At 43.9% G+C, this 13,192-nt stretch overlaps 2 protein-coding genes across 5 annotated transcripts in view; both read right to left on the reverse strand.

Annotated features, from left to right (window-relative positions):
* Nucleotides 1-457, reverse strand: part of LOC138981586 (uncharacterized) — a 76,448-nt gene extending 75,991 nt beyond the window's left edge. The window contains exon 1 of the mRNA XM_070354552.1: nucleotides 179-457. The gene's annotated coding sequence lies outside the window, so the exon portion shown is untranslated. The remainder of the gene's footprint in view (nucleotides 1-178) is intronic.
* A 2,168-nt stretch (nucleotides 458-2,625) lies between these two features.
* Nucleotides 2,626-10,646, reverse strand: LOC138981587 (aspartate aminotransferase, cytoplasmic-like). 4 transcript variants are annotated; one of them, XR_011460663.1, is made up of 8 exons: nucleotides 10,571-10,646; nucleotides 10,221-10,284; nucleotides 9,602-9,656; nucleotides 8,630-9,318; nucleotides 8,122-8,228; nucleotides 7,465-7,619; nucleotides 6,783-6,913; nucleotides 2,626-4,788 (listed from the first exon to the last, which is right to left on the reverse strand). XR_011460663.1 is itself a non-coding variant. In XM_070354555.1 (7 exons), exons 6-7 carry the CDS (start codon nucleotides 6,865-6,867, stop codon nucleotides 4,637-4,639), a joined length of 237 nt encoding a protein of 78 aa, XP_070210656.1. In that variant the 5' UTR covers nucleotides 6,868-6,913; nucleotides 7,465-7,619; nucleotides 8,122-8,228; nucleotides 8,630-9,656; nucleotides 10,221-10,284; nucleotides 10,571-10,646; the 3' UTR covers nucleotides 2,626-4,636. The 4 variants fall into 4 exon arrangements, 2 of the variants coding, with proteins under 2 accessions (XP_070210656.1, XP_070210657.1); XR_011460664.1 differs by having other exon boundaries at nucleotides 9,598-9,656; XM_070354555.1 differs by having other exon boundaries at nucleotides 8,630-9,656.
* Between the last annotated feature and the right edge of the window lie 2,546 nt (nucleotides 10,647-13,192).

The raw sequence follows: 13,192 nt of genomic DNA on the forward strand, positions 1-13,192 counted from the left end.
AGTAGTCTCATTTAGAAAAGCATTCAAAAAATAGGCACAGCACACGTGTGTGCGCGCTGTCACACACACACACACACACACACACACACACACACACACACACAGAGGAATTGAGTTTCTGTTTCATTTCTGTGTTGAAAAATAACTGTCAAGTAAACGGATTTAATTCAGCACTTACCCGGACCATTCAGATCAATCACAGGCTGAACCATGATAAGCTGATCCGACACACTCGGTTAAACCCCAGACGATCGAACGCTGAAAGAGGAATTGGTCTGGGACTGTAATCAATACTGACGGCGTGCAGATGTTCTTTCGTCTGAACTGCAGCATGACAAAGTAACCTACTGGCATCGATTTGCTCTTCACACACGCTCTTAGCTCAAAAACCAATCTTACGTCATCGGAAAAAGCCCCTGTGTGCTTTATTACCATTCCGTGCTGACTTCGCTTTCACTGTGACAAGACTAATACGTTGAGGCTGTGTGTGGCTGCACATTTCATTGAGTTTTCCTGTAAAGGATGGGTTTTGTGTGAGGGTGAGGGTGGAGGGAACGAACGACAGCACTAAATATAGCGCCATTTACGAAGGCTTTTTCAGTACAAGTCGACGCAACTGCTTGCTTGTCGCCAAACTGACTGTACCGCGTGAGGTGTTTTCTATAGGGTCCATTGAAGGGAACATTGCACGACTGATTATAGCCTTGGCATAATAATACACCCCTCTAAATACCGTGTGTGATCTACCTCGAAGGCTGTCACAACACGTAATGTGGACATTAGGCTTACAGCACCAGCTAATGGTGAGCGTGGCAGTGTATCGGCTGTGTCACGCTCTGAAATTAGTCTTGTTGGTTGTTGTTGTTTGTTGTTGTGTGTGTGTGTGTTTGTGCGTTTGTGTCAGTGTGAGAGAGAGCCTCGGCCGAGAGAGAGAGTCTCGGAGAGAGAGAGAGAGCGCGTGCATACGTTTGCCGGTGTGTGTACTGATGCCGGTTTGTCAGTGTGTGTGAGAGAGAGAGAGAGAGAAAGTTAGAAAGCCCGGCTGGGAGCGCGTGCATGCGGCGTGTGTGTGTGTGTTTGCCGTGCGTGCGTGTTTATGTATGGCTGTGTGAGAGTGTGTGTGTATCTGTGTGAAAGAGAGAGAGAGAGAGAGAGAGAGAGAGAGAGAGAGAGAGAGAGAGTGTGCGTCAGTGTGTGTGTGTGTTTGTGTGTGCCGTGAGAGAGAGAGAGAGAGAGAGAGGGAGCCCGGGGAGAGAGACAGAAAGAGAGCGCGTGCATACGTCTGTGTGTGTGTGAGAGAGAGAGAAAGAAAGCGCGTGCATGTGTGTGTGTGTGTGTGCACTATGTATCTCAGTGTATGAGAGTGTGTGTGTGTGTACGTATGCTGGTCTGTGTGTTTGTGTGAGTATGTTCGTGTGTGTGTATCTGTGTGCCGAAAGAGAGAGAGACTGAGCCTCGGAGAGTGTGCGTGTACTGAGTGTTTGTGTGTGTTCGTGTATGTGTGTGAGTGTGCGCGTTTGTGTGTGCCTCAGTGCGTGCGTGCGTGCTTTTGATTATGCTTGCGTCTGTGTGATGTTGTTGTTGATGATAGTTTGGTTGTGATGTCCTTACCCCAGAAACTGAAAGTACATGTACAAACGTAGAAATATATATTGCTATTTCATATGTTACGTGGATTTCCATTGGTCAATTGGGCAAAACTGAGCTCATTGTAAAAAGTGATATCGACGACATTTCCGTCGATATCAGTTTTGATATCGACGACCTCTTTATTGCTTCCCCACTTCAAAAACAAAAACACCTGAATTTAAAAACAAACAAATATATATATATATATATGAAAATGTAATGATCCCAGAATTTAGTTGAGCAAGTGACTGAAGACTTTTTGAAAGAAAAGACATTTTTAAATACTGAAAAGTACAAGAAAAGAGTGAACAAAAAGAAATAATAATCAGAGGGAGGGATGTGGAACAGCCAAAACTGAGACAAATACTTTTGTAATTTCTGTACAGTAAATACAAAATGTCCAGAGAATTAGCAATATATCTAACATTGACTGACTGTGTGACGATATCTTCTGCTATTGGTCTGTTTCGACAGTGATATCAAAATCTCGACCTCCGGTCTCGATTTTGATATCACTGTCTCAACAGACCATAGCAGAAGATATCATCACACAGTCCGTCAATATTGGGTAATATAGATCTCATCTGAAATATGCGTTATACAGTACTATGACTAGATCGGGAGGAATTAACATTGCGATCGTTGAGCTGGTACGGCCATGAAGTTTGCAATTTTCCATCCTTAACACTCATGTCAGTAAACACGTGATCTCTTGTTGACAGAGGCTCGCTCAGACACCTTGCAGTTTTACTCTTCCTGGTTCTTTGGTTGCAGTGATGTCTTGTCACATTCAGACTGGCAAAAACGGAGATTTTTTTTCGTCGCATATTTAACTGACTGATGATACGGAGCCCATGTGCGCGCGCAGATACACACACACCCACCTTGCACACACGCCTACGCACACAGACTCAGACACACACACGCACGCGCACACAGACAGACACTGACACACACACGCATACAGACAGAGAGAGACACACACACACACAGTCATACTGTCGTCTACATGATTATTATGTCTCTCAGTCTGTCTGTCCCTACTGTCTATCTAATCCAATAAAAAAAAAATTCTGACACATAAACATAAAGAGTTATCTCCCTTGAAATACAAGAATCCCGGAATATTTTCTTTTAGTGACAAAAGCTAATCAGCCAAACATTAGAAAAACAAATGAAAAATTAAAATAACCATTTAAATGCGACGCAAAACTAACATGTTACCATCATTTGTGAACCATACCTTTGGCAAAGCAATGCGAGGAAAAACAATGAACATCGCCCATATACTCCATCCAACACAAGCGTACATCATAATTGTGCAAGAAACAAAAGTAAGTTTCATAGTATATATAATTTTATTTCTTTACTGAATGAAAGCAAATCATAGTTGATTTTGGTCAATGGGGTCAATGAAATCAAATCTTGTCATAATTCCTTTCTTTCTTTCTTTATTTGGTGTTTAACGTCGTTTTCAACCACGAAGGTTATATCGCGACGGGGAAAGGGGGGAGATGGGATAGCGCCACTTGTCAATTGTTTCTTGTTCACAAAAGCACTAATCAAAAAATTGCTCCAGGGGCTTGTCATAATTCCTGATCACTGAAAAACTAATGCACAAAAACACAACAAACCCTTGTAAATTACTACGATGTTTCTCCCCCGAAATCGGCGTATGGCTGCCTAAATGGCGGGGTAAAAACGGTCATACACGTAAAATTCCACTCGTGCAAAAAACATGAGTGAACGTGGGAGTCTAAGCCCATGAACAAAGAAGAAGAAGAAGACTACGATGTTTCTATTTTAATGTCAGTTCAGTAACATGTAAAAATCAATCCCTCTTACACGCATTGCTTCTTTGATATCACTTGCGTTAAGTTCACAAAAGAAAATGTAGGTTTGCAGGCAAAAATAAAGGGGAATGTGTAAACATGTTTTGACCTTTTAAGGTAACCTGCGATCCTTAGCTTAAATTTGTATTCACAAAGCGAAAAGTGCACCGGACATGTGCTACCGTACAGCCAATAACATTCGTTTTTCGTAAACCACAACAATTTACAAGCACAGAACTAAGCAAGAAGGACATTAATAAATAACAAGGACAGAAGATCACCGATAATGCTTAGATGTTGGAAAAGTATCTAATATCTTTGTCTTCATTTTCGTCTTACGCATGTGTGTGTGTGTGCGTGTGTGTGTGAGGCATATGTGCGTGCGTGTATATATGTGCCTGCATGTTCTTGGTTGACTGCACTGTCTTGTTTTCCAATTCTAGTTGCATAAAAATATGCTTGATTATATTTTTCCTTTTCAGGCAGGTATAAGTGATTTGAACATGGTACAAAGAACTATATGCAATTCAAATCGATAATAAAACTGAGATCTACAAAAATTCTGTAACAGACATTTGCTTGTCCAGTGTGTGTCCTAAAGTGACCAAAGACGGTGCAGTCCAGCTTCTTCAAACAATAAATTACTTTTCCTTAGTGAGGTACGTTCAGAAAAAAAGTTCTAACCATATTTGAGTGGCAACAAAACCAGCAATGCACTTCCGGTTACATTTAAAACAAAGCTGCAGCCAAATCAAAATATTACATAAATAAACAGCACTGTAACACAAAAAGCGATTATCTCAGGCGAATAAGATTTTAATGTGAATAAATAAATACAAAAACAAGAAAGATTAGGTTATGGCACATTTAATTATAGACATTATAATTTCGGATTTCACGCAAATGAGAGCAATACATTTTAGATACCCGCTGGACAAGGAGCACGTGTGATTTATTTGTCCCACTAAAAGCAAGGATATTCACTCTTTCACAGGCCATACAAACCGGGCCGACAGAGTTATTTCCGAACATCGTCTATTAAGGTGAAGCACAGCTAATGCCTTAACACTGGAACTAGCACAAGAAGAAATGTTATGCAAGTCTCATGATAAATAACTGTGGAGCACTGCGAATGCCTCAACGCTGTACATGTATAACTAGCACAAGAAGAAAGGTTATGCACTTGGTGTGGGATGCGAGCTGATGGCGTCCTGTATAGCATCCACAACGTAGTCCACGTTCTTGGTGGTCAGTCCTGCCATGCTGATACGTCCGTTCAACAGCATGTAGACATGATGCTTTTCCACCATCACGCGGAATTTGTCCGCTGGAACATTCAAAATAGGTTGTAGTAAATGACGATGATATCCTAGATACAGTAAATCGCAGATGTAACCATTGAAAACAGAATGAATGGAAACATTGCAGAAATTGCATCTTGGTTGGACCCGGTGCACCACTTCGCTTATACCGGTACATACATCCCCATGATGTTGCATGAGAAGTCCATCTACACCACTTCGCTTATACCGGTACATACATCCCCATGATGTTGCATGAGAAGTCCATCTACGTCGAACACCTGCATGCACATTAACAATGTCGTCAAGATCAAGCACCCGTCTGCATACACGCAGGCATGCGTACACACACGCGTGTGCAAGCACACATTCACACGGGAAGAACAGAAGGACCCAAATCTTAGCTCGTACATATGTTTTTGGCTCGTTCCTTCACACTTTACTTCACTTCACTCCAATTAACAGGTAGAGAAATAACCATGTACAATAATCTAACCAAAATTCACCAAATTTATTCAACGCACAAGCCCGGAGCAAACATTTCTTAGAGTGCTGTGCGTAGGTAACCAGATACAGTAGAACTCCCCCTTAGCGACCCCCCTGTTTACGACCACCCCCTTTTTACGACCGATTTTGCTACCACGGATGTATTCTACTATATAATGAACCCCCAGTGAACGACTCACCCCAAAACGTGACTTACGACCGAGCTTTTGGGGGTGAATTACGACTTTCGCGCATTTGTAGTCGAGCAGACGAAAACAATACATGGTGGCTCTTGCTCCTCGAACTATCGCGAGACGAAAAAAAAATTAAATCTCGCGCACGATAGAATCCGCGGCGACTTCCTTAGGAGTCGGGAAGACGCAAATCCTGTGTATCGTCAAGAATAATGACCCAAAACGCGACTTACGACCAAGCTTTTTGGGATGATTTACGACTTTTGCGCATATTTCGAGCATACGAAAACACAACATGGCGGCTCTCGCTCCTCCAACTATCGCGAGAAGAAATAAAAACGAAATCTCGCGCGCGCGAGATCCTGATACATCCGTTTTTTTCTGCACGCTATCTTGTCACGACGACTGTCTTGTTGACAAACAAAGATTCGCGAAAGAAAAAGGAAAGCGCCGACTCTTGAGTAGAGAGCTAATAAAGTAATCGCTAATCGAGCGAAGTGGCAATCCGCGGCGACTTCCTTAGGAGTCGGGAATACAAAAATCCTGTGTGTCGTCAAGGATAATGACTCGGTGTTATCTAGATGGTGAGAAGGATAGCGAAGCGAAAGTACGCAAAGAGAGGAGCCTGTACAAAGACCTCAACGATCGTGGTCAAGTTTAGCGATGCAAGGCGACGAATCATTCATATGAGCAGAAAGATGATTCGGGAGAAAAGTCGTTATGCTTTCTATCGAGTTAGGACATTCGGATTTTACTGGTTGTGCCACAATGTCAAATGTGCTTCACTCAGCGGGGAGCGAGCATTACGCCATGAGTAAATTTTCTTTGAAATTTGAGTTCAAGTTGTTCTGCTGTAATGTGTTTGGGTGTGTGTGTGTGTGTGTGTGTGTGTGTGTGTGTGTATTTTGATATGACAGTAAACTGCAACTGTGTGTTTGTGTGTAAACATGACAGTACATACACTGCAACCAAATTCATGACGGACCGGCCAAAAACTCAAACCCCCCTTTTAAGACCCCCCCCCCCCCCCCCCTTTTTACGACCTAATTTTCAAGGTTTTTCCAAAGTCGTAAACAGGGGGTTCTACTGTATAGCAAAACCTTTCCCTTATTGAAACATTTGTTCTCAAGGGAACACCAGGCTTGCACACACGCGGCAGAACGAAAATAAAGAGAGCAAGAGAGAGAGAGAGAGAGAGAGAGAGAGAGAGAGAGAGATTGAGAGAGAGAGAGAGATTGAGAGAGAGATAGAGATAGAGAGAAAGAGAGAGGGAGAAAGAGAGAGGGAGAAAGAGAGATAGTGAGAGATAGAGAGAGCGTGGCATGGAGTTAAGTCCTCACGTGTGAAGCTGAACATGCCAATCTGCTGTAAGATGTGGTTCCAGGTCCCTGGCACCTTCCTCTGTCGCAGCTTGTTGAACATCATCTATCAGTCCTTGATACGGTTGGCCATGGTGGCCACTTGGGCCTTCCTGAAGCACGCAACACAGGTACCACTTAATTCAAAGGGATACTACAGGCCTGAAAGTGGCGAGTATTTTACTAGCCATGGCGAGTATTTTACTCGCCATGGCGAGTAAAAACATATAAATGGCGAGTAGAAATGTTAATCTACTCGCCAAATGTGAGTAAAGTTGCTGAAACAAATGGTTGGTTTGGCGAGTAAAAATATTAAAATTTGCTCTCTGGCTAGTAAATTATGAGAAGTACTAGCCAAAGGCCAGTGCCCCATTTCGTGGACTTTCAGCGCTGTACTATTAATCTGACCGTTTTGGATAATTTGAAGAATCTGGGGCATCGACTGCATCTTTATCTATTTGTACAAAAACGCACCACAAGTATATATGGCAATAGACTTAATCAAGGCAAGTGAATGGGCTTCTGGGAGCTGCTTCTCAGAGGCCGGCGCAGCTTGGCGGCTAGACTGGTAGCGCCCTCTATGACACGGCGGTCCTAGTAACAGCAACACGTTCACAACCCAACCCTCATTATGCAATATCTATAATACCAAAGCTGCACTCACCATTCCTCAAAGTAGGCGGGGTTGCCAAGGATGGTGGCAACCGTGGTGACTGGGGTTGGACCACATGGTTCTCGCTATGATCTGCATCTGTAAACGGATCTGGGGGATCACGTCTGGCGTTTTGGTCACGATGCACAGGTTGCCAACTCTCTCGTCTGGCACAGAAACAGAAGAGCCGTGAAATGTCTGCCATCTTCCTCTCTCTCCTTCTATCGACTCTCTCTCTCTCTGACTGTCTCTGTCTGTCTCTCTGTGTTTGTCTGTCTGTCTGTCACTCTCTCTCTTTCTCGCTATCTCTCTCTCAGAAATGAGGTTCTGTATCATCCCAGAGTGCTCTTTCCTTGACAGTAGAAATGATGTTGTCAGTAAATTATAAACTGTAAAACTTGTATCTGCTGACTATAACACCTTACATTTGTGAAATGAAACAAATACGCCTCTTTGGGCCATTTTTCACTTAGCATCGTATTTGAAGCTCTAACAACCTTCAGTAGAAGCGACATTCGAAAGCGCTCAGGAACGGACCCAAAACACTTTTCCTTCATGAAAAACTCAAACACTAACTGACATAGGTATAGACATTTTTTTTTAACAAAAAAACGTATATAATTGAAACCGAAAGTGTGTAAACAAAATAAAAGCAGCCTTATCACTCACTGTAGAGACCGAAGTTTTTGGAGAATGACTGGGCGATTAAGAGCTTCCAGATCGCCGCTAGCAAATCCCTGGTAGGCACAGTCAAACAGGGGGAACAGCATTCTGGCCTGAAGAAAATAAAAATATCTGCAAACTCATTCTTTCTTGGAGACATAACTATATATATATTAGTCATATCAAAGGCAACATTTTATCATATTACAGACAAATGCACGAACACGCACGCACGCCAGCACGCTCACCTTCTTGATGTGCAGATTTTTCAATCACATGCATAGACAGTAATTTGTCAATTTCTGCATCCATAGTTGTTGATAGGTGGCCTTCAACTTGATTTTTGCATGATGTACATGCGTGTACATCAAATGTTTCCTCAAGAGAAATTTGAGCGCCATATACCATACCCAACACAAAAGGATCTGTCGTTACCTTTTCCCAATTCTCTGCAAACTGTGTCAAGTCTACCTGCTTCAAATGGGACTTTGGATTCAATAAAATTTGTACTCACCCTGCTGAGAAAAGGAGTTGGCTGGCTGGGTACTGAGCCTAGGCTTGTTGTGGCTGCTCGCTCTTTCTCAGGATACTGTGGAACTGGTACTGGTTCTTTTGAGCGTGGTACCCCCGACCGTGAGTTTTTCCCTCTCTCTAAATCGGCTGTTCCCAGTTTTTTGCTTGATATCAAGGCACTGGGAATAGTTTGGGGCCTGTGGCCGATCTTTCTACAGCCAACCCAAGTTTCGACGTTGAGTCAATGTTGGCACAAGGAACTTTTAGATCGTCAAACAACATATCTGTCACTGGTATGTCAGAGGAGGCGAGTCGCCGATATTTCTTGTTGACGGATGGAGCATTAAGAACTTTTGTACGTCTATCCATAGACACATCATGGCTTGCTTTCAGTAGCAAACCTGTCGCGTCAGCAATGTTTCTGACTAGCTCCGCACACACTGGTGTTTTTTGTATTTAAACACAAATCCCATGCTGTGGTAAGCGCGTATGTGGCAGTCAGCAACAGTTTCTGTTGTCTTTGGGCTTTCAGATCTGTACTTTTTGTTGAGTGATCGACTTTAGGCACCCACATTTGGATATTTTGAGGCCTCCTGTAAGCCTGTTCTTTATCTTTTATCTTATCCTCTGTAATCTCTCCCTTTGCCATCTTTGTCACGACTCTCTCGATGCGGCTGTACACCTTTTCACCTAGAGTCTCAACAGCATCAAATTTTACACGGGAAAGTGTTTCTTTGAATTTAGTGCTGTAGTTTGAAGTTTTCACAAGCTCACGAAAACATTATTTTTTGTTTAAATGAAATATTCATATTTTTAGATCAAACAATACAAGTTGTTGGAGAGAATTCAAACTTGTTGATGCTGCAGGAATGTGTGAGCTTGCAGGTATGCATGGAATTGATTTGTGGGCATGCTAAACACTCTCTCTCTCTCACACACACACACACACACACATGCACACACACGCACATACACAGCAGTTGTTCCTTTGGTCTTGGTTCAGGCAAGTCATCTTCATGTGCGGATTCCTGAAGACAAATTATTTGCATAATTGATAAATATCTTAAATTTTCTTCAAACAGAATATATATATCAAACTGTTGAAAGAATCAGGATTTATATCAATATACTTATATCATAAATAGACCCCTGCGCCTTGAGTCCGAGTCTGGAGATACGCGCGCGATATAAGACTTCATATAACAATATTCAATTTCATGTTTACATACAACAATTAAATTGCCAGACTCAATTCTCACTTTTAAATGCTTAATGAATGAATGCTTTTGCCTGCAACTGAGTATGCATGAAATCGAGTTGTGTGCACTATGATGCTAAACATACTCTCTCTCTTTTTTTGTTGTTGTTTTGTTTGCTTGCTGGCTCGCTTTTCTGTTTGTCATTTATTCAAACTTTGTTTTATTTAGAGGTAAGGACATTTTGTAAAGGCGTAGCCTTAAATCGCTATCCTTTTAAATTAAGTTCCATTATCATCTCTCTCCCGGCCCTCTCTCTGTTGCACACGCAAACACGTACACCGGCACACTTGAATATAGCCTCATACTCATAGGCCCACACACGCACACACATACACATAAGCTTAGTGTTGTCGCTTCGGTCTTGGTACAGGCGCTTCATCTCAAGTTGTGTTGATTCCTGAAAACAAATTAATCGCATAATCAATAAATATTTGAAAGCTTCCTCAAATAAAATATGAACTCGTTAAACAACCCAAATGCAAATCAGGATTAGACTACCTCTCAGACTAAACAGAAAATGGAATCGCTCGCATTGTTTACGTTTTTACTCTCGTGCCAAAATAAACAAACAGTTAAATCGGATTCGCTAGAGATATTTATTTTAAGCATTAACTTCGATTTCATCACTGAGTGCATCAGCGAACGACAAGAAGATCACTGAGAGCATACAAATAACAACCAACCTGAATAGAAATGTCGAGCCGAGATCTATCCATTTCTGCTTCACCGGAAGCTGGACACATTACTCGTTCATATGCGCTGTGCGAGACATCGCAAGCAGTATTACGTAGGGCGCGCGCAGAGTTGGCGATCCCTATGACGGCTTACTAATGCCAAAACCTGGGGTTACCATTATCACGTGAAAATGACTAATTTACACTGTCAGTTAGCGTTTTCACGTGTTAATTACTCATTTTTGCGTGAAAATTACTTATTTTCAGTTTTGGCTCAAGCAATCCGTTCGTGAAAATTAATAATGTGTTCTTCTTCTTCTTCTTCTTCACGTCATTTATGAGAAAATCCCTCTACATGGCAACGATCCTCATTTTGGTTGGTGCGCCTAATTTCCCCAGAGTAAAAGATGAAGTGGATATAATAGTGTACCTACGAAAAACAGTGGTGGGTTGGTAGGCAAGCTATTGCTTTTCGCTCATTTTTGCCGTGGCGCCCGATTTCAGGCCCCGGCTGGGCTGATGTGCTATCCCTACCATCCAGCGCTACCTTGCGCAGCAACTGGGCCCCGACAAAACTGCACTAACAGGACGAACAATGAGTGGAGCAAGAGTGATAGATTATACCTTTATCACTACTAATTACTTATGGGTCGCTGGGGATGGAGAGAGGGGGATGGGTCTAATGAGAGAGGGGAAGGGAATCTAATACAAGGGGAGGTGAATCTAATGCGGAAATGGCCCGGGGACAGAGGGAGTGGATTCTGACAGGGGGTGCTCAGTTGTGGGCTCGCGCCGCCTCGGAGCCAGGCCTCAACGATGGTCCCAAAGGCCTCGGGGGAGTCTGCGCTCACACTGCCTCTTGGGGGATGGTATTCCAGAGGCGGCGGATCGCTGACGGGAAGAACGATGTTCTGTGGGAGCGTCTGTGCGGGACTGGGGGACCTGTAGTCTCAGTGGTGGTGTGCCCCCTGGTTGATCTTGGGACCGGTGTCAGTGTGCATTCCCTTGGGGCTACCTCGACCAGTCCACTCATGATTTTGTACATCATGGTGGCCTTGGTCGCGGTGCGCCGTTGTATGAGGGGGTCCAGCTTGAGCCTGGAGACGAGTTCCCGTTGCACGGTTACTGGTGGTTTTGAAGTCGCGCAGAATCCTCCTTGCGGAGCGTCGCTGCGTCACGAGTCTCAGTCCAGGCTCTTCTGACGTGGGTCCCAGATTGGGGAAGCATAGGCCTACTCCAAGACCGGTCGTTGTTTCGAGGGAAGGAGAAAGAGAGTTTAAACTCAGTGTAGAGGGAATGAGGAAGCAAGGAAGGGATGCGGGTCTGGGGGAGAGAAGATGAGGAATGGTGGAGGTTTGGAAGGCGGATGAACGGAAGGAAGAATGATGTAAGGGGAGGGAGGGAGGGGCTGAGGATGGTAGGGGGGGGAGGGGTGGAGGTCACAGAAATAGGCGGGAAGGGACCACCCATAGATAGGGAGCGGCAGTGCCAGTCAGTGCAGCGGCAGCAGCGCAAGCAGCGACAAGCATTTTTTTGTTTTGGAGAAAAGAGAAACCGGAAAATGGATAATTTTTTTTCTGCTTGGAGTGAGAACCTGCCTTCTCTAATCGTGAAAGAACTATGTGCCCAAGGGTTTGACGACATGAGCGTCATGCTCAACGTCGAAAGCGACTTGGAGGCTTGGAGGCTCTGAAGCTCCCGGCGAGGGGCCTCTTTATCCGTCTCCGTACGGAGGTGAGGAAACTTCACGCTCAGCATGGAAGCCCCCTTGACGACGACGCCACCAACAACGTGAAGCCGCTTGTGGAGTTGATGGCTGGACTTTACATCCAGTCAGGCGTAGCAGCCACAAAGATAAATGGTGAGACGGCACTTCGTGTGGTGGATTTTATATCCCAGTGTTTTGGTGCAGAAGAGGAGGTGACCCTCGGAGGGGGTATTTCGCTGAAACTAAATTCAAAGCCCAAACTGGAGAAGGTAACACCATCGGCCTGGATTGTCACCAACTCCAAGATGATCCTGCAGGAACTGATGGACAGTGACCCCGAGTTTGACGTGGCTGCTAGTACATCAGATACACAGCCATGATAGGGGAACTTGGCTGTCGCTTCACCTGGCAGTCCGGGTACTGATCTTTGATGACGAGTGGCGTCAGCGACAGGCCCAGACAAGTTCTCCTGGGGGACAGATGCCCCACACCTGGCCACTCAGTGTGGTTCTTTGTGGCCGTGCCGCCCATAGGCAACGTTGCCTCGCAACAAACGGACAGCAACAGCCGACCCAGAACTGCAAGGAAGGAGTTTTGCATGCAGTACTTGTGACAACAAGGGGTCGTGTGCCTATGGTCAGCGCTGCATCTTTGACCACGCGTGCAGTGTGTGCAGCAAGAAAAATTACAAATTAACACTGTCAGTTAGTGTTTTCACCTGTTAATTACTCATTTTCGCGTGAAAATGACCATTTTCAGTTTTGGCTCAAGCAATCCGTTCGCGGTGAAAATTAATAATTAACACTGTGAGTATCACTGTTAATTACACAGAACGCGTGTTAATTATTAATTTTCAGTTCACGTGAAAATGAGTAACTAACACGTGAAAATTAGTCATTAACACGTGAAAATTAGTCATTATC

Source organism: Littorina saxatilis, linkage group LG12 (genome assembly GCF_037325665.1).
Source record: "Littorina saxatilis isolate snail1 linkage group LG12, US_GU_Lsax_2.0, whole genome shotgun sequence".
Taxonomy (NCBI): Eukaryota; Metazoa; Mollusca; class Gastropoda; order Littorinimorpha; family Littorinidae; genus Littorina; species Littorina saxatilis.